Consider the following 23255-nt stretch of genomic DNA (forward strand, 5'->3'; position numbering starts at 1 on the left):
TACCCTCCAAATACATAAAAATCATTTTAACAGACCAATTGGGAAAAGAGTGTTTGTTACTCTCAAAGTTCTGTTAAATATGAGTACATCATTGCAGTTATTTATATCATTTGCATATATGCAAATTAGGTAATTTGCATGATTTTGCCTCAAACTGATAAATTGACATGAATAGCATAACATGCAAATGATATGAATTGCTACAGATGTTATAACATTAGCATCAAATTAATGTAAATTTAACTCATCCAGATGATTTTGGGATGCGCTGGACTTGTCTGTTATTTTGATATCTTGACAGAAATCTGATCTGTTGTATCTACAGTTTGTTAAATGGGGGTCTGTCTGTTAACAGAAATTTCATTTTGTGTCCATGCCAGTATGTTTAAATTAAAAATGCCTCACAAGCATGCTGTATTCTCATATGGCACCTCATGAGATTTTTGGCACTTTTGAACTTAAGAAAAATTGATGCCTGCAATTTCACATGAAATAGTGTGATGGTGCTTGACACCTGAAAAGCTTGCCAACACCTTCTCTAGGGGAGAAGGTGCAGTCCACAAAGAAGTTGGTGCCTACTCACTAGACATCAAAAAGGCATCCTTTGGGGGAAAAAACCACTCTCTCGTAATGATAGTTGCAAATGCAATCCATCTGCGTGCCAAGGGAGCACAAGATCAAGATTCCTGCCCCAAGAAAGCATAGAAACCACATTGCTAAAAGATCACGGAGACAGTGCCCAGTTTAGATGGCTAAATGCAGTTTTATGAAGAGAAACAGGGTGGGAAAAAGTATGACAGACAAACTTACAACTGGAAGCAGGGAATGAGAGGTGTTTGCCTGTCTGGGGTGACAGGAAACTGCCATCTATACGCCAATCATGGTACTGCCATTTCATGACCGTTGACGAGAGAGGGCAAGGATAAAACCATCAAATTAAAAACATGCTAAATGAGTAAAAACTAGGTTTGTCAGAGGAATAACATCCACCCATCACATCATGGGTGCTTGAGAGTGATGAAACTAAAAATTAGCCCCATCCTCTTCCATCTGTATTTACAGAGTAAAACACAAGTCGATTTTGTGGCTAAAACTGTGAAAGTGTTTAGGAAAGGCAAGGGAGAGGTTTCCAGGGCAGGTAGCAGATGCACAAGAACTGTACTCTACAAATGCCACCCCTCCAAAACAAAATGTGTCACCCCAACCCCCTTTCCACTTGCCCCACACAGTGATGGGGAAAGGGTTGGGGGGCTCAGCCAAGCCAATTTGCATAAAGAAGGGCTGCTGTGATTTTTTTTTCCTCCCTTTCCTCAGAGGAGATCAGAGCGGGGGCATGGGCAAGCCAGATTTGTCCAGTCCCCCTATTTCCTTGGGGGGCCCTGGCTCTTCATCCATCTTCCGTCCATGTTTTCGAAAGTACTTGTATCTCTGGACATAGGCCTTCACTAAGTTATTCACCTTGACAGGGTTGATTTCACCACTCTTGCTGTGGCAGATCTGTGGGTGGGGAGGGGGGGGAGGGAGAAGAAAAGAAAGTGATTTCCATAACACTTTGCTCCTCTCTGCTCTCACGCTTTTGCTCTTGCCTCCCCCCTGCATGATGCCACTGCTTTACCTTGTGGACAGCTTTGCGTAGGATGTCCTTGTATTCTTCCTTGGTGATCTCTTTTTTCTGGTAATAGGGCTTGATGGCTAGTTTGACTTCCTCCACCGCTCGCTCTTGGGTGTGAAGCTTTTTCAGATACTGCAGGGAACACAGGCAAGGCAGTCAGAGGAAGTCAGTGTAGGAGGAGCAGGCAAGGTAAAGTGGCAGCAGAGCGGGAAGTAGTTCCAGGATGATCAAGCTTGCCAGTCTCTGGTAGCGAGGTTCCAAAAGCTGACCAGTTGGAAAACAGGGCCATGGTTTTCTTTGCCCCAAGGCCAAATTCTGGCAACCATCTGACCTCTTTCAGATATAGTTTTATAATGTGATTACAGGTAGTCGTCGACTTACAACCACAATAGGGACCGGAAAATTGTTAAGCGGTGTGGTCATTAAGCAAGGCATCATGTGACCGTGCCCAATTTTACAACATTTTTTTGCAGCGGCCATTAAGCGAATCACCATGATTGTTAAGTTAATCATGTAGTTCCCCACTGATTTTGTTTGTTGGATGCTGGCTGGGAAGTTCGCAAATGGTGATCGCATGACCTGGGATGCTGCAACCATTGTAAATACATGCTGGTTGCCAAGCGCCCTAATTTTGATCATGTAACCGCAGGGACGCTGCAATGGTCGTAAGTGTAAGGACTGGTCATAAGACACTTTTTTCAGCGCCATCATAACTTCAAATGATCACTAAACAAATGGTCGTAAGTCAAAGACTACCTGTACAGTCCGCAAAGAAATCTCTTGCAGTAGAGGCAGTGATTTCTGTATCAAATGCAGGGTTTTACCCTTTAATGCAGGGACCCATCATCTTTCTCAGACCAAGTGTAGGTAGGGAAATGGGTGAGGCTTGGACAAAAATTAAATACTCTTCATAATTAATGTCCATGTATCTTTTTCCCTTCTATCACACTGAAAATGTTAATTCAGTTACAACTTTCAGAAGGATTCTGGAAGCTGCAGCCAACGCCTATGAGGGAGGGAGAGAGGCATGTTGCTCTGAAGCCTCACATTGTGCACCTCTGCTAGAGTAGATTCTAGTGACAGAGCAATCACTGGCCCAGATGTCCATTTTTTCCCAGACTAGCCATAGAGAGGGATCGGAGTCCTTAATGGATCTACACAAGAAGTCTATGTCTCATTCCAAAGACTTTTACCTTATCACTGTCTCCACGCCCTTCAGAACTGGTACTGCCCAAATCTGTGCCAGAGGAAGAAGCAAAAATGCCAGCAGAGGGAGGACCTGCTGAGGCCTGGTTCAAAGTCCCTGGCAACCCCCCTGTAGGTGTGGTAGGAGTTGAACCACAGCCTCCTAGAGGCAGTGATCCTTGCAAAAGGTAGGAGACAGGTGGAACAGCCAGATGCGAGGCAGGAGGATGGGTGGGCGGTGCTGGTGGCTGAGGAGGAGCTAAGGAAGCTGAGGGCTTGGTGTGAGTCAAGATCTGGAATAAGAGAGTGAAGAAAACATGGTTAAGATGGCTTGGCTTGGGAAGAAGACAAATGAAATCCTTGGCCCACTGCTAGGCTACTGTGACATATTCCATAAGTTCAATGTTTCATACCCCAGAGCAGAATACTGCAATGCTCATTACTTCAAAACTGAAGCTAGCAGATAAATAAGTCTACTTGCCCATGTACATAAAAGTCATAACCTGTGAATTCCCTTCTCTGGGGGCCCAAAAAGATCCCATTGGGTACACCTGAATATTGTAGAATTACTAAGCAGGGCTGATTCCTTTTAATGTTACAGCTGGGGAGAGGAACTAGTAGTCCTCCAAATGTTGCTGGAGTGCAGTTCTCAGCAGCTCCTGCCAGTATGGCCAATGGTGAAGGATGCTGGAAGCTGTGTTCTCATCGTGATAGCATGTTTGAGGGTTGCTTAATAAATCTAACTCTCTTTACATGGATCCCTTCATTTTGAAAATTCCTCCAGTGTCCATGTACCTGTATGTGTTAAAATCACAATTCTGACTTCAGGAGAGAGAGAAAAGAAATGGATATTTTGTCACTTCTGTTGAGAACTATTAAGGAGGGTTTAATTGTGAGATGGCTTCCAAATGCCACATAATTACAGAGAAATTCTGCAAAGGGACAAAATCTACCTCAGTCCCTCACATGTTTATCTGGACAGTAAGTGTACTCTTTTAGTTCAAAGTAAAAAAGTATCTGGCAACAACTTTTTCCAGTTGGTATCCTGCAGAAAGACTAGACTACAACTCTAATGATGGAATTTGGGATCCAATACATCTGGAGGCTGTGGAAGGCTAGTTCAATAGTGTATTTATTAGGTTTTAAAATAGCTTATTGATCTAATTGCTTGCATGCATGTTGGTTTCAAAAGGAAGATTTTTCAAATCACGTAGAAGCTTTTGTCTTAAGTTGCAGAAAACACATGAAGCTATGGAGGTCAGTTATGTGGCCAGCTTAGGAAGTGGGAGAAAGTAGAGCCAGTTTGGTATAGTGGTGAAGATGCTGGCCTCGAAACCAGGAGCCTGTGAGTTCGAGGCCTCCCTTAGGCATGAAAGCCATCTGGGTGACTTTGGGCCAGTCACTCTCTCTCATCCCAACCCACCTCACAGGGTTGTTATTGTGGGGAAAATAGGAGGAGGAAGGAGTATTATGTATGTTCGCTGCCTTGAGTTACTTATAAAGTAATAAAGGTGGGATAAAAATATCTAAAAACAACAACAACCTGTTACTCTAGAATAAAAGCAGCTCTGATCCCTCAGCAGCGGAACAATGCCAAGGCCTATTTTGTGTGAGCTTTAAGGGAAAAAACACCCACAGGTTTCTAAACTTGTCCCTGCAACCATGAGAACCAGGGGAAAAAAACATTAAACGTAAAAGAAAGTAACCAGATGTGCCGCAATTCTCAGGATGCCAACTCTGGTGTTAGACAGCAGGTCTTGCTTGCACAGGAAAATGGAGTACACAACGTTCTAGGCTTTGAAGCTGCCTCCCCCCCGCCCCCCCCAATATGTGCCAACCTTGTCTGTGTTCCAGGATAAATTCACACATCCTTGGGAATCTTGCACCCATTTTTTGTCAAGGTTATCAGGGCAGCAATTTCTGATGAAACCTCCCACCATCAGCAACCATATTAATATTAGAATAAAATTGTACTTATGTTCTAGAAACCTCATCAAAATTTCAAGGAGAGTCACTGGAACCTGATCTTTCGATGAATTTGAGAACCCAAAAATGCGCTTTGCAACCAAGACACTCAAAACGTATCCCCAATAATCCAAATTCTCAGAATTTGCTTCATTACCTGATTGGTTGCTTGAATGAGCTCCTGGGCTTTTGCCCGGCTTGCAAGATTGGCCTCTTCCATCTTGAAGAGGAGGGCAGTCACTAAGTAAAATACAAGAGTCTTAGACAAAGGTTCCAAAGCGTGGAAGTGGGAAATAGATAATTAAGGGTCTAGTGTCCCATCTCAGACTACATTTTGCAATACAAGTTGCACCCACTGCAGGCTACAAACACCACCACATCTCACACTCTATGCTTTGACTTGCCCTGTCCTTAGCTTGGAAAGCAACACTTTCCAGGCTTGTAACTGGGAAAGATTAAAAACTAAGGATGTACAGTGCTTTGGATCCAAAGCCAAAAAGATGCTTTGGAGCAGGTGGAACATGCATGCCACACCTATCAGCGTGTGACTTTTTTCTTTAAAAAATCTGTATCTTTTCATAAGCTCATGTTAGCTGCATGTTCCCAAGAAAACCCATGCCCAAATTAAAGAGACATCAACAGCGTACAAGAAGTTGCTTTGGAGCAGGCATGGGTGTGCTTCCTTCTCAACATATAGTTTGGGGGGATTATGCAAATACCATGCGAGCCCAGGCAAAGGTGCAGGTTTTTAAAGAAGTGCCCAGGATTGAGCCAGGAATGCTCACACCCTCTGTGAGGCATCCTTGCATTCAAAGTACTGCATATCCCTATTAACCACCCTCTTCCCCACATGACTGCTCAGTCTATCTGTCAATCTCATCCAGCAGCTTTCAAGATACCACTGAATATATTGGGAGATCCACTGAATATCATACATCACAAAGACTTATACCTTAATAATGATCATACTATTCTGCAAACAAAAACTACCTATTCCTTAGGTCAGTTCTCATCAGGAGAGCTCAGCACTCTCCATTTCTACATTGGTAACTGTCAAAGCTACTTTCTGAAAAGGGCCCTCAATACTCAAGTGTTATAAAGGATCCGGGACTTCTGGTAAGAGAAAATAAGAAGTACTTAGCAACTTTCTCCTCCTCCTGCTGCTTGCTTTTGCAACTCATGTCGGCTAACTGGGTTCCCAGTGAAGATTCCTAAGCTTTTATTTCGGGCATTTTCCAAGGAGCGAAAAACGCTTGGCCAGAATCAAGAGCTGATGATGGAGCAACAAATATTTGAGTTACCCAAGCCTCAACTGGATTTAATCAATCAGGCTGCTCACAATCTCTGAGCAGAAATCTGAACCAACCCGCAATGTAAAACTCCTTTTTAAAAAGAAGGAACGTTGTTTTTGGAACACCTTATTTGGCCCAAGATTTATAGAGCCATACTGTAACCATACCTACCAATAAACTAGGATCTCCTCCCAAGCCCCCACACATGATGGAATCTCCCCCCAACACACACACTGGCTGCCATCATGATACCTACATGCCAACACACCACTAGTGCAGTCTACTCCCCCCTGCAGATTCCATGACATGGGAGCAGGGGGTTGGGGCAAACTACGGGGAGGATGGGGTGGCTGCTGCAGCGGCTGCTCCTCTTTGGGCTCAGACAAACTGTCTGCTTCTGGCTCATCAGTTGGAACTCTGGGTTGCTCAACAGGGGGGTCCTCAGGAAGGAAGGAAACATCGGGTGTCTTACAGCTGCTGTCCACTGTCTGGGAATCAGGTGTGAGTTCCTGACCTGGGGCCAATGGCTGAGGACTTGGTGGCTTGGCTGTGCCCCCCGATTTCTCTGAACCAGACCATGAGGGTTCCTCCTTGACCCTCAAAGGGCTGCTTGCACCCTGACTGCAGCTATCAGCTTTGGATTTCTTCAGCCCGGTCTTCACTTTGAGTTTCTTCTTTTTCTTGGGCTCTGAGGCACCCTTTGGCTTGATGCCCTTCAGTTTCTTCACACCCATTTTGGCTTTCAGCCCTTTGACTTTCTTAGGCTTGAAGCCTGGTTCTTTGACATCAGTCATTTCACCTTGGCCTGCTGCTGATGCCCCAACCATCAACACCTTCTCCTCTGACTTGAGGAAAGGTGAGCGGCTCTCCTTGTCACGGCTGAACTTTACACCGATAGAACCCATCTCCTTGACTGACGTGGTACTGCTAACTCCTTCCCGAATCAATACAGCCACCTTGGACTGGAGCTTCACTTTCCGACCTGAGCCAAGCTTACTACTCTCTTTGTGGCTTCCAACTTTGACCTTTTTCCCTGTTTTGTCCCTGTCAGGTCGGGCCTTTTTTTCTATCTTGGGTAATTCTTGCTGCTCAGAACTAGGAGGTCCCTCCTTCAGCTTTTTTTTGTACTTATCCCGGGCCCCAGGGCGGTCCTCCAAATAGGCCCTCTTGCGTTCTTTTTCCTTGGATATCTTTTGTTTGGTGTCCTCCTCAGGCCTTTTATCTTTGCGGGATGGAACTGCATCCTCCTTAGGATTTAGCCGCACTGCACTAGATTTGGAGTCCTCGGCAGGCTCACGGTCTGAGAAGCAAGCATCAAAACTCATGCCCTCAGAATCATAAAGTACCTCCCTCTTAGCTCTCTCTGGTGTCTCCAAAAGCCCCTCCATTTTCTCCTGCTGGTTGACTGTAATGGTTCTCTTGATGGTGAAGAGGTCATTGTCATTGAGATCCTGGATTGAAGGTGGCACCACAGTTCTTGCATCTCTCCGTCGCTCCATCAAGGCTTTCTCAGGCTTGGGCTCCTCCAGAAGATGGACCTCTCGCTCTTTGTCCTTAGATAACCGACGGGAAAGATGCTTCTCGCGTGAGCGAGACCGAGATCGTTTTTTCTTCTTTCTGCCACCATCTCCACGATGTTTGTCTTTGTGCTTACTGCGATGAGCACGGCTGCTGCTGCGTGACCGAGAACGATGGCCACGGCGTTTCTCCTTTGACTTAGATCGCCTGCTTTTGTGTCGCTCAGCTGAAGTATGTGAGGATCCAACTGCAGACAAGCTGGTGCTAATTGAAGGGGACCAGGAGCGAGAAGTTCGGTGATGTGAACGGGACCTTGAGGTCCTGTGGTGTGAATGTCGACGCTCTTTGGATTTTGAGCGTGATTTTGATTTCTTCTTTGGGTTCCAGGAAGAGCCATATGTCTCCTTGGTTTTTGATGCCTTGCGTTCTCGTGATCTTTTGCGTTCTCTTTTTGACTTCTTACATGAACCAGAGCTAGAACCAGAGTGAGCTTTGGAGGCAGGGCGTTTGGGGGCAGGTGGAGGTGGTGGAGGAGGCAGAGGCGATGGAGCTTGATGGTAGCGTTCTCGTCGCTGGGTCAGGATCTTCCGTCTCAAGTCCACACCTTTCCAACGTGGATCCGGCTGGCTTTCACTAAAGTCAATCTGTAAGGCTCCTTCCTCATCGGAGTCTGCATGCAGCGATAGGAAATCATCTCCTTCCACCACCCGGAGAGTTCGTTGCTCAGCTGGTCGGCATCTACTTCGGAATAATCGAATGGGACTATACCGCTCGTCCTCTGGTTGGACAATCTCACCTTCTTCAATTTCTGATTCACCGCCACCACTTCCATCCCATTCCACTGATGATCGGCGCCCAGCCCGAGGATGTCCACCCCCTTTTGACATTTTCTCTCCACCCCTCAATTTAGCATTTCCAACAGTCACTACCTCTAAGGACACCTTCCCTTCCAGCGGGGTCTTGGCTTCAGCATCCAAGCGCCCTTTGGGAGCCAAGTCCACCACAAACACCCTGCGGCATGGTTCTGGAGCTTTAGATTCTGCCTGATCTGAGGGAAGCTCCTCAGGCAGGGTGGAATCAGCACCAGGAAGCCCTTTGCCTTCAGGGGTCTCAGCAGGGCATGTTGCCTCAGTCTCATAGTCCCTGCTAGGTTCTGCTTCTGGTTCTGAATCTTCTTGTCCTTTATCTGAGCTAGGGAAATCTTGGCTCAAGCTGTTTTCATCGTAGATTCCAGCCAGTGTTTCTGAAATGCGGCTGATGCTATGCGACATATCAGGGGGATGCTGGTCACGGTCATCATCTTCATCCTCATCGTCGTCATCCTCCTCAGGTGAAGGGGTACTAACAGAGGAGCTGGGGTTGGAGCCTGTGGGGTCAAAGGGATCGTATTTCTGGTCATGCCGCCCACCCTCTGCTTCTTTGTGGGGGGAATCCCCAAAGCCAAAATCACCATTGAGGTTATCTTCATCAGTAGGGTGGAAAGGATCATAAATATCTAAGTCTGGGGAGTGCATGGGGGGGCAGGGATTTGAAGAGCCACCACCTTCACCAGGCAGGCCCTGATGCCGGGACATGGAAGAAGAAGATGAAGAGCAAGAGGATGAAGAAGAGGTGCTGGAATCGGCCTTATCCAGGGAGTTACCAGGTGGTGGCTGGGACCGTTGCTGAGATTCAGACTCTCGACCAGCAGCACTCTGCGGACGTTGTTGCCCCCCAGTGGAGACCCCCATGCCAATTCCCAAAGTCATGGCCAAACAAGGTGAAGGAGAAGTCCTGTCTGCTTTAGGGGACTGCAAAACCTCGCTTCTTTCTAAAACAGAAGTCCAAGTAGCCCTGTCTGTTACAGGCAGAGTTCTGTGTGGGTCTAGAGCGTAAGGCTGCTCTGAAACAGAGGGGTGGCCAATTTGGCAGGCTCTGCTTCCTCTCCAGCAGGGGGAAGATGGTCCAAGGCAGGCTGTGAAAAGCAAATGAAGTTATCAGAAATGCACCAAAACTATTTTTAAAAGAAATCTGCATTCTATAAAGAGAAAGAAACTCTTATAAACTTGTTTCTCAAACACTATTCTATTAAGTCTAATAGCTGAAGGGCACAATATTGGTGAAAGTTATAGTGCTCTATCAATCCATCAACTGAGCTGCTCCTAAACATAACATCCCAAATCTCATTTACGACAAACTAGTTTTTGGATTCACCAGCCACAGGACTTGGTGTTACTGCAGAGCCTCTGATCAGTGGAAGAAGCTTCAAATTCTAGGCTGGCAGACAGGGAAAGTAGAGGGACCAGAGGCATGACATCTCTTGAGTATTTTTGGAAGATATAAAAGAAAAAAACTGGGCTGATGTACTTGAAAATTCAGCTTCTTATATCAAAACATATACAATTCTGAATTGGGAAAAGGGACCTATGTCTACGTTTACCCCACTAAACAGTAACACATTCTGCATCTCATTGCTAGGCTTGCCAGCCCAATTTCCCTGGCCATAATATAAAACTGTTGGCTCCAGATCAGCAAGATATAAACAGGGAGTAGGAACACAAGGCTTGAAGGAATTCTGCCAGAATCCCTCTCTGGGATCCACTAAGAAACTGAGAGGATTTTTTTGTCCATATTCCTACCCTCCTCCTCCTCATTTGCATATGCATACACAGGCACACCCACACACCAGCCTTCTGCATCCTCCAGGACAGGTTTCTTCTAGAGATGCCTGAGAGAGCACCAACATCCCCCAGCCGCACTTCAGCCACCAGCTCCACTTCTTCTATATCTTCATCCCCACTGTTGAGAAATAGACATTCAGAGAAAATTATATACATGCCATTTGTCCTCTCAGAGAGCCCATGTTTAATCCTTAAAGCTTTAAAAGGTAGAAACCCTGTATAACAAAGGATCCTAACACACATAGAATCCTTAGTTCAGTAACATCAAGACTGCCAACAGGAATGTATAAATTACTCTGCACAAAGTAAGCAAGGGCAGCATTTTGTTTTATACATCAGAGAGCTGAAATCAGTTTACAGCTGCTGGCTTTAAAAGCTGCAACTTCTTTTATTTCTCTTGTGCAGACTTCATAGCCATCATCCACATCTTTGTCATCTCACTGATGTGTAGAGCTGCCTTTAACAATGTAGACAGACAAAGACAACCGTTTTTATCACTCCAGCAACCTGGTATCTCCATTGACTCTTACTGATGGGAAAGCACAATTCAGATATTTTGACCTTGGGTACTTCAGAATTGTCTCCTTCCCCCATCATATCTGCCTCTGATGAGGATTTGGTACCTCTTCAGGATCAGGATTTGCAGCTAACAGCATCCTGGAACATTTTTCCTAAATAGGACACAGCTAGAGATAACAATTGGCTGGAAGCTGCCATTCCTTCAGATCCAAGAAAGTAAGAGACAATTTGAGGCTGCTAGAGTGAAGATACAATGAGCACCTGAAGTTAAGAGCTGGCAGAATCAGAACTTCACCATCACAGTAATAAGGCAATACCTGATTACAGATTTATGGCAGCCTTCCAGCTTCCCTTGTATTGCTTGGAACAGAGGTTCTTCCCTGAGCATCTTGTGAAATTCAAATCCAGATCTGTGTATCAGGACTTGTGATCGCTTTTTCCTTATTCTCCCTTTAGATCAGTGTTTTTCAAACTTGGTATTTTAAGATGTGTGGACTTCAACTCCCAGAATTCCCCAGCAAGCAAGGGAGTTGAAGTCCATACATCTTAAAGATGCCAAGTTTGAAAATGCTGCTTTAGATCAGGCTGCTACCACCAAAGAACAAGAACTGGTTACAAAGAACAGTGTACTCTAAGATGGTCCTGATCTCAGATTTTCTAATCAGTTTCTCTTGGCTTTTCCTCTATCTGGTGTTAGGTCAGCTATACTAATTACTTAATTAGTAATTAATTAGAATGATTTATAAAGACTGTGGCCATAAAAACCAACTGCAAGCAACCCTAAATTATTTTCCGTAACAACATGGGAGAGTCTTTCCAGCAAATTAACATCTCCAGCTGTGTCCTCTTCAGAAGCAGTTGTCTCAAGTACTTCCCCAGTAGCTGACTAAGATGCCACCTGCAAATCCTGATTCTAAAAAGATATCAAATCTTCCTCATCAGAGGGCTCATCAGAAGCAGACATAACACCCACATTCTTAACCTAATCAGGATCAATACCTTAAAGGGAAGAGAAACAACCCAGATGTTTCAAGTTTAATTCCTATAAGCAAATGCCAGCCTAGCCAACAGTCAGAAATTCTGGAATTTGCAGCCCAAAACATATGGAAGGCATTAAATTGTCTTCCCTAAAGGACTTTTAAATAGTATAATACATCTGAGGAAAAATGTGGGTTATGCATCTCAAGACATATCTAAGAGGTGCTTCAGTGTGTTTCCAACCCTGAATTCCCTAAGATCACAGTACAACATGGCAGGGAGAGTCCTATGGTCCATTCAAAACCCTAACTGCCAATACAAGGAACTCATGTACTGGAACACATACCAAGGCCTATTTATTTATTATTTATTTGTTCCATTTAGGTACTGGCCAACTCCAGGCTGATTCTGGGTGGCTCACAAAACAAAGGAATATCAAAAATTACAATCTATATAAACCATTAACAGATGGCAAATAAAACAAATGTCATGCACGCTGCAGAAGCTCCAACCACCTCAGCCCAGAGCCTAGGAGAAGAGCCAGTTCTTTAAGGGCCTCCAGAACGCCATCAGGGTTGCTAAGTGCCATTCTGTTCTTTCAATACCTACATTTAACCATACTCAAATCATTCTAAAATGGCCCTTTGACTTATATAACACAGATTTCTGAATTTACTTGGTAAACATTTTTATTCTATCACAGCCTTCTCCAATCTGATATTGTCCTGATGTGTCAGACTACAACTCCCATAATCCCCAAACAGATGGGACCCACAGGTTGAAATGATGGGAATTCCAGCCCACCTGTTTGGGGGAAGTGGCTCCATCATATCAGTGGCCCAGTTGTCATGTTTAATTGAATTTATTACAGTTTTAAACCACTGATCAGCAATAGCCCTGGGAATGGTACCACAGCCCTCTGGGCAATTTTATGGGACTTTATGAAAGCAGCAGAATTTCCAAACTGTTAATGGAGTCCATATGATAGTTTCAACAGCATCATGTGCTTTATCTCCTGCAAGATGGCGGCTCAAGAAGATTCCCACTTACTAAACCGCCTGGGCACCTATGGAGCTCTCTACTTCCTGGGGCATATGATATGGCCACTCCAGATAATCCAATATTCCAGCCAAGGTAGGCATTACACCAGAAGAAGGAGCCTGAAAAACCTGAAAGAATGGAAATTGGCATCATCAGCAACAAAAGTAGACCAGGACCCACAATATCCTCTCTATGGTGAAAAAGAAGTAGACATGAAAAAAAGGCTCATTTTAGCCTATGTTCACCACAGAACATCTGCATACATTATACAATGAAGCCTTCCTTACAAAGAAATGATCCCATCCAGAAAAACAAGTGCGCTATTCAAAAGAAATAACCTTCCTAGAAAATGAAACTTGTGTGGAGGTGCCTGTAGTCTATTACATGTTCCCAATGATTGGCACTTGTAAAGATCTTCAGTTAGGCATGCTTGCTCACCAATATTTTCTACATCGTAATAGAAACAATCATATGAGATTGCAACATACCTCACCCATCAGGCCATTTCTATCGTAGGCTAGGGCAGAATCCCCAGTTCCCAGCCAACTTCCTCCAATACCTTCAGCTCTAGAATTCCAGCACCATTTACTTTGACTTGTGCACTTGCATTCTGCATCTGAAAATGAAATCAACAAACAGCTGTGTATATTTTATAACCTACTATATAGCATGACATGATACATCTGGCTTAAAATAATATACAATTCCAAATACAGTGGTACCTCTACTTACGAACTTAATCCGTTCTGTGACTCTGATCGCAAGTCAAGTTGGTCGCAAGTCGAAGTAAATTTTCCCATAAGGTTCAATGTAATTACCGTTAATCCATTCCAGCGTCCGCGAACCACGCGTCAGGGGTGGAAAAACGGCCGCAGACCACGTGGAACGGGCGGAAAATGGCCGCGGACGTGGAACGGGCGGAAAAATGGCCACAGACCACGTGGCACGGGCGGAAAATGGCCACGGACCACGTGGCACGGGCGGAAAAATGGCCCCGGACCACGTGGAACGGGCGGAAAAATGGCCCCGGACCACGTGGAACGGGCGGAAAAATGGCCGCGGATCCGGTTCATAAGTCGAGGCGAGTTCGTAAGTAGAGGTAAATTTTTGGGGCCGGAGCTGGTCGTATCTCGAAATTTTCGTAAGTAGGGGTGTTTGTAAGTAGAGGTACCACTGTAATGCCTGCATATAAAAAATATCAATAGGAGTCTGGTGTTGCATAGTCTATAAATCAGCTGGCTTCAGATGTGCACAAGCATCTTCCTTTTGGTTTTGTGCATTTATTTTTAAAGAATAGATATACCAAGATCGCGTAACAACAAATTAGTTATACCTAATTTTTCAGTGACCTTTAAGTCATCATATGTAATGGTACGTGGGAAAGACCTTAGGAGATGGGGCGAAGGGATGCTGCCTAGGGAACGGTCAGTTAAGAGACAGCATAGCCTGCAGCTGAATAGTGGGTGGGGAAAGAAGCTCAGAAAGGACCCTCCCTAGTTTCTCAGGCTGTAAAGGAGATGGTGGGAGATTTATACTTTCAGACTTGCAAGATTGATGTCAGCCTTACCAGGTAGACCAGACAGGAAACAAAACCAAATAAGCTAATTCTACCTTATTGTAAAGTTACATTAGCAGAATCTTGCAAGTCAGAAAGTATAATTTTCCCGCCATCTTCTTTACAGCCTGAGAAACTAGGGAGGGTCCCTTCTGAGCCTCTTGCCCCGCTGCAGGCTATGCTGTTTCTTATCTGACCATTCCCTAGGCAGCATCCCTTCACCCCATCGCCCAAGGTCTTTCCCACATACCATTATACCATAAGAGCTGTAGCCCAATACTTTTAGAGACCCCAAATCCATGCACACTCACAAACTTGCTTGAATGCCCTGAGATAAGACGTTACCTCTCAATTTGCCATCAGTAATATAGAAAAAGTAGTATCTGTTTATGTAAGCACTGTAAAGTAGCATATGGGGAATGCTTTGGGCGTGTCAAGAAAGTGCTATAAAAAAGATTAGAGCTGCTAACAGTAGCCCATTTCTCTCAGCCAGACATGTTTTTTTCAAACCTTCATATACTGGCTTTCATACAAAGAAATTATGCACCTTTACACCAGAGATGTAAACATTTGTACCCACGTTCTTCATCACTGGCCATGCTCGATGGGGCTGCTGGGAACTGAAGTCCAGCAATATCTGAAGGACCACAGTTCTGCATTCTGGATTTACTATTTTGATTGTTTGTGCATTTGGGAGGTATGATGACAGCATTCTGGAAAAACTGAGAAATGTGGGTACAAATCAAACAATTTTTTTAAAATTCTGAATTCCTAGGGTAATGTAGAAATTGAGAAAGATTTTCTAATTTTAAAGATATGGGCTTCCCTCTAGGGCAGTGTTTCTAACCTGGGCAACTTTAAGATGTGTGGACTTCAACTCCCAGAATTCCCCAGCCAGCCTTGCTTCTGGGAGTTGAAGTCCACACATCTTAAAGTTGCCAAGGTTCAGAAACACTGCTCTAGGGGCTTACAGTTTATGGAAGAGACATCTCTACCTCTGTGACCTTCTATAGATAGTCTAATGATATTGTAAGTAGATAACTCTGATGCAGATACCACCCTCCAATTCTACTTTCATGTACCTTTCTCACTAGCTGGATCTTTCAGTTCCCCTGCTAGGCCACTGCCCACAGCCTGCTGCAAAGCTTTCTGTGAAGACAGGAGACACAGACAGTTATCAGCTACTGTGAAACATCAAAAGCAGCAATTGCCAAAAGATTGGCTAAATATGACTGATAGATTTTCATAGTGATTACTGAACATCTCCATACAGGAAGAACTGTGTGAGAGCCAAGTGCTGAAAGGGACACAGACCTCAAACACAACTACCACACACAATAAATAAAAGCCACAAAGTTGGTTGGGAATCTCATTTTCCTTCCTAAGCTCTCTACAAAATTATAAAACAACATCCACTATTAAATTGCAAGAAACTATCAGAACTGAAGTTTACATATGTATTATAAAGAATGGAACATCATGAAAAACAGATGCTACCAGCTCTTATCAAAAAGAATCTGATTAAGTCAAATTCTTCTATTAAAGCCAGACTTGCAAATTAACATTCATTTGGTTACTATGGGTGATAGGAAATGTGCCCGTGCAACTAAGGTTGATCCAAAATTTCCTTTTTTAGTTTTTCTTCAGTCAGACCTGGATCTTTTACAACTGAACAGAAGTCTATTCCATATGTTCTGTTCAGTGCAAAAGTGAATTCTGGTAGCCATGACATTTGCAGTTAGAAATCTTCTGCCTGAATGCTACTGACTTAACTCTGAATTGTGCTTTGTGCCTAACTAACCAAGACACGTAATTGTCTGAGTCCACTTGATGCACTCTACTGGTTCAAGACCGCAGGGCTGTTCCTTTTACTATTTTTCCCCGCAAGTCCCCATATGCAAAGATGGTCTGTTTTCTTTGGAAGACAAAGTGAAAGCTGCTTTGGAGACACATTGTATTCATTACATATTCTTAAAAAGTTTTAGTTGGAAGTTAATTTTTAAAATGGGGTTTATTTCCAAGAAATGTAACCTCATGGACATATATCTCCTTGAAAGCAAGTATTTCAGAGATGCATTCCCTCCGCATCATGATAGAAAAGCCACATTAGCTTCCTAAACTCTTTGGAACTTAGTCCAAATTCAGTATGTTTTAGGTACAGATAGATTACTAAAGATAAAAAATCTATCAGAATACTCAGAATATATTCCAGTGGGCCTAAGAAGCTCTTTCTACTATATTAATGAAACTCAGATGCTCGTTCTCAGGAATAGGCACCCTCTAAAGCAGGGATGGGCAATGGGTTGCCCTCCATATATTCTTTTTTTTACAACAGATTCCATCATCCCTTATCATTGTCTATTTTGGCAAGGGTTGCTGGGAGTTGAACCCAATGGGTAGAAAGCTGTACAATATTTATGCCTGTTTTACAATTATCTTGGGGAGGTACCATGCTGGAAATCTATATTTGATTATTCACATAAAATCTAAATAGTGATGAAATCACTTAAATTCTGGAAAAATGTGAAAACATGGCTATGCCAGATGGCTTGGGAGCCTGATAGGGGCTCGCATTGTTGGAATTGGCTGGTGGGATAATCGATACTGCTACCCCCCTCATCATATTGAATTGTATATAGTCCTTTTATACAGAATTATTATTAACTAATTTTAATATGGATATTTATATTTTCATTCATTGTTTTTACTGTTTTGGATTTTAATTGTGAGCTGCCCAGAGTCGCCCTCTGGGGGAAATGGGCGGCATATAAATTTAATAAATAAATAAACAAACATTTAAGAATCTCATTATTACAAAATATTGTAAACCATACCCTGCTGTATTCAGTTCAAATACTGAAAATAAGACTAGAGCAGGAGAAATTCCAACTGCTACCCAGTCACTGGATGATTGTGGATGGCCATCCCTTCCAGCTAACCGACCTTAAAGAATGAGTGTTGTGATACCAGGATATAATGGAAATGACGACCCTGCTATCAAGCTATTGCTGGAACTCTTACAAGACAGTTCATGAAAACTTTTTGAATTCTACAGATCTAATCACACATTCAACTTATATATTACTATTCTTAAGATTACCTAACAAAAATCCAACTGATGGGGAGGTGAAATTAAGCAATGATGTTTCTCAGACGTGGCAGCAACATTATGGAACAAATTCCTTTTGGGATCAAATTGGCTGCCAAGGTGACTAGTTCTTTTTGAGAATTAGCTCTTTTTGAACATTTTAACTCTGAGTTATCAGGATGCCCTTCAATGGTCATGTCATCTTGTAAATTAAACTGTAGAACTTTTGTTATAATTTTAGGCATTATTTAATTTATTACTGTTTAATTTACCATGGACATTGTAAGCAGCCATCAGATTGAATGGATTAAGCAGCATGCACATTTAATAAATAAATGGTCAAAAACAACCTAATACTTTGAGAATTGAAAGCCTCCTTGATAGCTCCTGATACTCTATTCCTGCTTTAAATACCTCCAACCTCTATTTTCAGGAAAAGAAAAATAAAGAGCAGCCACCCTGTCTATCTATCCATACACATGCCCATATCCTCTGCTTTAGCTTTTAGATTCCAGTGATTCTAGCTACTTATTTTCCACCTTTATTTAATAGAACAGAAACAGGCAAATATTCTATTTATAACTTATTGGACTGGATCAAGACTCAATGAAATTAGAGAGAAAGCCAACTGAAATCAGTGAGTTTTCAGTTAGCATGACTAACTTAAAATTCCAATTGTTTCAATGGATTTTAAATGAGTAACTCTATCTTCCATTTTGGATAATTTAGGCTATATGCTAGATGCTGCACATGATAAACTGTTTAATATTCATTAACTACTACATTTGATACAATACTACTCAGCAATAAAGTCTCATCTTGTTCTGATTCCTTGAAAATCTTAGGTTCAAATAAGTCTTCTTAAACTTTGAGATACTCACGAAATATAAGATTCTTCTTTTCCTAATAATTTGTACAACTTAAACCTTTCTAATTTTAAAGAGGCTTAAAAAGTAGTATTGGGGTATTCCTGCTGCTGTAATAGCAATGTTAAAAAGGACAAAATATGCCTTCTAGTGCAAAACTCCAGCTGCTTCTAAAACATCTTATCAAGTTCAGTTCTCACTAGTTCTCAAATGAGAAGATATTTAGTCTTTTAATTTGCAAAAAAATGAAAGATGATGCATAGACTTCCTAAGAGTGTGTAATCACCAGGTGACTCGGTGGCGTCCAAATGTCATGGTACAGCATTTACTAGTTTAGTAGTTTGCTGCATATCTTTCCAGTGCTAGAATACCTAACTCTCCTGTCACAAATTAAGGAAGAAATGTTTTAAAAATGAAGTTGGTTGCACTGATTCCTAGATAACATTTAGACCAACCGTATTAGGAAAAGCCATGTTTAGTTCAGAATTGGAAAGAAAGGCCTAAGACTATAGAATTTAAAGGACATCATGTTGCTGTCCCAGCAGCACCACAAATTAATTTTGAGCAAAACCAATATCCATGCACTGTCCTAAAATGGATATTTCTTTTGCTCCACTTCCCTGTGACCATGAGTTTTTGTGCTGCACCAGTAAGAAACACCCCATTCATCATGCCAACCCATAACTCCTTGATAAATAGAGCAGCCATTACCAAAATGATAACGTGGCCAGCACAGAGGGTGCCTGATTGGTCCCAATCCGAATCAAGAGAAGGTTCACTGGCTGGCTTCTCACCACTACGTGCAGAACCCTCCCTGACTGGTGAGCGCTGATTCTCCTCTTCCATGTCTGCAGCAGTTACAAATCCTAGATGTTGAGAGGAACAAGATATCAATGAGAGTCCAGATTTAAGTCCTGGTATTAGATGGAGATCTTCTATTTCTACAGAACTGAGGGAATGCCGCTAACCAATTTTGCACAAGTTACCCTCAGATATCTCATCCTCAAGCCAGAGAATTCACCAGGTCCCAGAGGTTCCCCAAAAGCTTGCCTGAAACCCATCATTCAAAACAGAATCTAGGTCATTCATAAATATGGAAGCAGAAAGGAAAATGAAACTATAAAATAGGTATTGGCTCCCTTAAAAAAAAAAAATCACGTGAGTGTATTTCTAATTGTTTTCCAAACAAAGTGGATGAAAATCGCCAAGAAAGGGTATCAAACATTTACCTCATCTACAGTCACCAACTTTAAACCAGAGAATAATTTCAGACTTAGCCAAAGCAGGAAAGCTAACTGCTTGTTTATATACAAGGCCTAGCTCTGTAATGCAGGTACGTATGAAAAAAACAAAAAAAGTGTGGCCTTCTACTATTCAATTTGTGGCCCCACAATTCCCCAAAGTGAGTGAGGCAAAAAACTTTGGCCCTTTTTACACTGTGGAGGGAGCTGTTTTTAAGGAACAAAAAGGGTGACTTAAAGACTTGCACCTGTTTAAGACCATTTCACCCAAAGAAACTCCTAAACTGCCCTCCCAAAACAAACACCAGCCATACCCACCTCTGTATGGCCGTCACCACACCATGCAGAATTTGGGTGGTCCTTAAAACAACAGATTTACCTTTGCCATAATGAGCAAAAGAAAGTACCCCAATGCCTTATATATAAGTCTACTCAGACTAAATCTCAGTGGAGGTTCTTGGTACAATATACAGCAAGTGCCTTGAATCTGATATCAGTCACAATAAGCTGCCAGAACACAACTGATTAAACAGGCCATTATCAAATAAAAAATGCTTGAAAAAATACATTAAGGAAAAAAGCTTCACTCTGTATGTAGTTAAGGTTAGATCTCAATGTTCATGGTCCCTTAAGTGATAAATTTTTCACATGCTAACATCAATGCCTGAAGCTACTAAATCCTTTCCTACTGTAACTATCCATCCATCATTTATTTTCCTCTGCTGGACCACTCTTTTATGAAAGACTTTTTTCTCCAATTTTTATAAATCTTGCAACTGCCCTTATTTTCCCAACATCTATCCATCTCTCTCCCCAATTCTTTTCTCAAGGCTTGGTCCATTGCCCTTTTAAAAAGAGCACCCGTGGGGGAGATGGGCGGCATACAAGCCAAATAAATGAATGAATGAATGAATAAATAAATAAATAAAAAAGATATCTCTGGAAAAATGGACATCAAGAGCCAAGGGCATATCTGGAAAGACCTCTGAAAGTAATGGGAATGAAGCCCAAGAAGTGGTGGTATCACTGGCAGAGAACAGACTTCAAAACTGAAAGCAAAGAGAGCAAAAAGTTCCTCTTCTTAAATCTCTGAATTATGAAGATATTTAAAGACCTGATTTTCTCACCTTTAATGAGGTGAGAATATACTAGCTCCAAATAGGTTTGTTACCTCTTTATTTTTACTGAACCAATTATTTGGCAGATGTGTACAGACCTTCGCTAGACTTTCATCCTAAGAGAGAAGGTCTACATAAGAAGCTTCAAACGCTCAATGTTTATATTATATACCTAACAGATCAACTATCCAACTCCTTGATTTACAGTTACTTTATTTCTAAAAATTATTCCAGCATTGCTCTCTAGTATTTCCTTAAGATCCTCCAAGGAAAGTTTCCTATTATCCTTTACCCATTCCAAATCCTGCCCCTCCACTTTGTACCTTCTGCATTTCACATTAAGACCACGCACAAATCTGCCCATTCTGTTCAATGCTTATCTGGAATTCCAACATTCTGATCTCACCTTGTTCTAGACATGTCATTCTAACCATTTACTAAGACTCTTCTCCTCCTATTAACAATACTATATATTGATTAGCATATTAGGCTTTCCAATCACCTTCAACATGCCAATTTTTAGTTATGAATCATCTGACACTTCATTTTATCCCCACTCAAGCTCCTGTGCTATACTACTCTCAGACATCAGAAGTATCTTTGACCACAGCTGCACCTCAGTTCTTCATCCTCTTATTATATAATTTCTGTTACTGTTACACACCTTAACTGTAATAAAATGTACGTTTTGCATGCAGAAAATCCTTTACTTAATTTCATGTTTATCTAGGTAAAATGATGGTCAATGATGGACTGCTGAGGGCCTGAAAACCTCTGCCAGTCAAAGTAAATCACACAGACTAAACAGTCTGGTTTCTGCAAGGCAGCCTCCTATGCTCAGTATTTGCATTATTATTCACTCCTGTGGCCATATTGTGTCCTAACTCCAATTAATCCCCTTCCTGCCACAGTCACTGTCCTACACAAATTCTTGCCACAGCAAGAATTTTGCCAAAAGTTATTCAACCATAGATAGGTGACTTGGTTTCCTCTAGATTTTTTGAACTACAGCTTCTATAAATCTGGAGGCTACTGGGTTACCAATCCCTGCTCCCAATCAAATCCTCATTCTGTGCCCCCAAGAGACACTAAATCATCCCCCCCACCTCCTTCAGACTAGTAGGCCCCAAAGTCCAACGTGTCCTTCATACCTAAACACATACCACAAAAGTAAGGGTGTGCACACCTCCCATGTCCTCTTTTTCCCAGATAAACGGTGACCTGATCAATGGGACCTGTCCCTGAGATATGCAAGCCCCAAATTCCACCAACACCAACCTCCCACTCCATTTACTATTTCCTTCCCCTCCACATTCCAAGCGAGAGACCCTGTAACTCAGGGAGCCCACCAAGGGCTTCTCCTCCCTCTTACTATGTGCACTGCCTCCACTTCGAGGTGAGACCTCTGATCGGTCCTACCTTTCTTTACCTCCCCCCCATAGCAGCTAACGGGCTCGCCCCACAACCTTCTCTTACGTCACCGCAAAATGACCCACACCCATCCCTTCAGTGCTCGCCCCTGCATTGCGTACACCTAATATCTCCCTTTCCTACAATGACGCTTTCTACACCCCCAACTCCGATCACAATATCTGCTCTTCCCCCAACACGCCTCCCAAGCCCCTTCCGTAATTACCCGGCTCCACCGGGAAGCTAGGCCCTTCCGCCCGCCCACCTCAGCACAAAACCAGGAGGCGCGGCCACCGCCGTCGAAAGTGTCCGGGCCCGGCCTCTGTGGCAGCCATTTTACTCCTTTCGGCCTTACTGCGGGGAGGGTGACCGAGAAGGGCGGGGCAAGAGAGGCCGACGAGCATTCTGGGAGATGTAGTTGCGATTGGCATGGTTCTTTGGCGAACACGGAGGAAGTGTACTATAACTACCAGAGTTCCTCGAATCGGCTTGGAAGTAGAGCGCACGGTATGATGGGAGATGTAGTACCGGATATGCTACGGATGGGCCCGTATGAGAACGATCGATCCCGGAATGCCATGCGAAACTAAGGGGTTACGGTCTTAAATGGTTCGCTCGTAGGCGATCTAAATTGCCAGTGCCAATTGGTAGAATCCGCCATGTGCGGGGTGAGAGAGGGTCATACGTGGGCATTCACGTGCACACTCAAATGCAGCACGTGCTCGCGCTCTCCTTAGCAGCGCTCCGTATCCACTGCTCCAGTTATAAAAGAAGCCAGAAAGGGTATCAGGATTTACGCACACATCAAAAGCCACAAGTCTTCTATGTTTAGGTATTCCATACTAGCCCTGGCAGAAAGCGGTTCTTTCGATAAATTTACAAACTTCACCAGTTGGTTTTCTATCGTTCTATGACTTTTCCTTTTGCAATGTCTTGCAAGAACTGTATCTACAGTATTCCCCCAAGAGCCAAAATTTAAGTTAGTAAAGAACTTTTATTTTTAAAGGATTCTCACAATTGTGAAGGCTTGTGGCAGCTAGGAACTGAATAGGTACATTTCCAGGCATCTCAATAATGTGTTTCAATAATATGGAAAATTTGAATATTCAAATATAGGGTTGAGTAATGATCTTCTAAAGGTGCACTCTGATTGATCCCCACAACTTGATTTGTAAGGTCAAAGTCAACTCCAATAAATTCTTGCACC

The 23255-nt window shown here is 42.9% G+C and overlaps 1 protein-coding gene across 2 annotated transcripts; it reads right to left on the bottom strand.

Moving 5' to 3' along the window:
* Positions 1-743: 743 nt before the first annotated feature.
* Positions 744-22423, bottom strand: SCAF1 (SR-related CTD associated factor 1). Of its 2 annotated transcripts, none has more exons than XM_007424131.4 (11): positions 22314-22423; positions 18991-19145; positions 15408-15474; positions 13259-13386; positions 12780-12898; positions 10238-10350; positions 6311-9526; positions 4920-5002; positions 2806-3090; positions 1616-1744; positions 744-1497 (listed from the first exon to the last, which is right to left on the bottom strand). In XM_007424131.4, exons 2-11 carry the CDS (start codon positions 19123-19125, stop codon positions 1321-1323), a joined length of 4452 nt encoding a protein of 1483 aa, XP_007424193.1. In that variant the 5' UTR covers positions 19126-19145; positions 22314-22423; the 3' UTR covers positions 744-1320. The 2 variants fall into 2 exon arrangements, with proteins under 2 accessions (XP_007424193.1, XP_007424192.1); XM_007424130.4 differs by having other exon boundaries at positions 22275-22410.
* Between the last annotated feature and the right edge of the window lie 832 nt (positions 22424-23255).

Source organism: Python bivittatus, unplaced genomic scaffold (assembly GCF_059951505.1).
Source record: "Python bivittatus isolate LINGU-HERP-01145 unplaced genomic scaffold, Pbiv_v1 ctg000410_np1212, whole genome shotgun sequence".
NCBI classification, from domain to species: Eukaryota; Metazoa; Chordata; class Lepidosauria; order Squamata; family Pythonidae; genus Python; species Python bivittatus.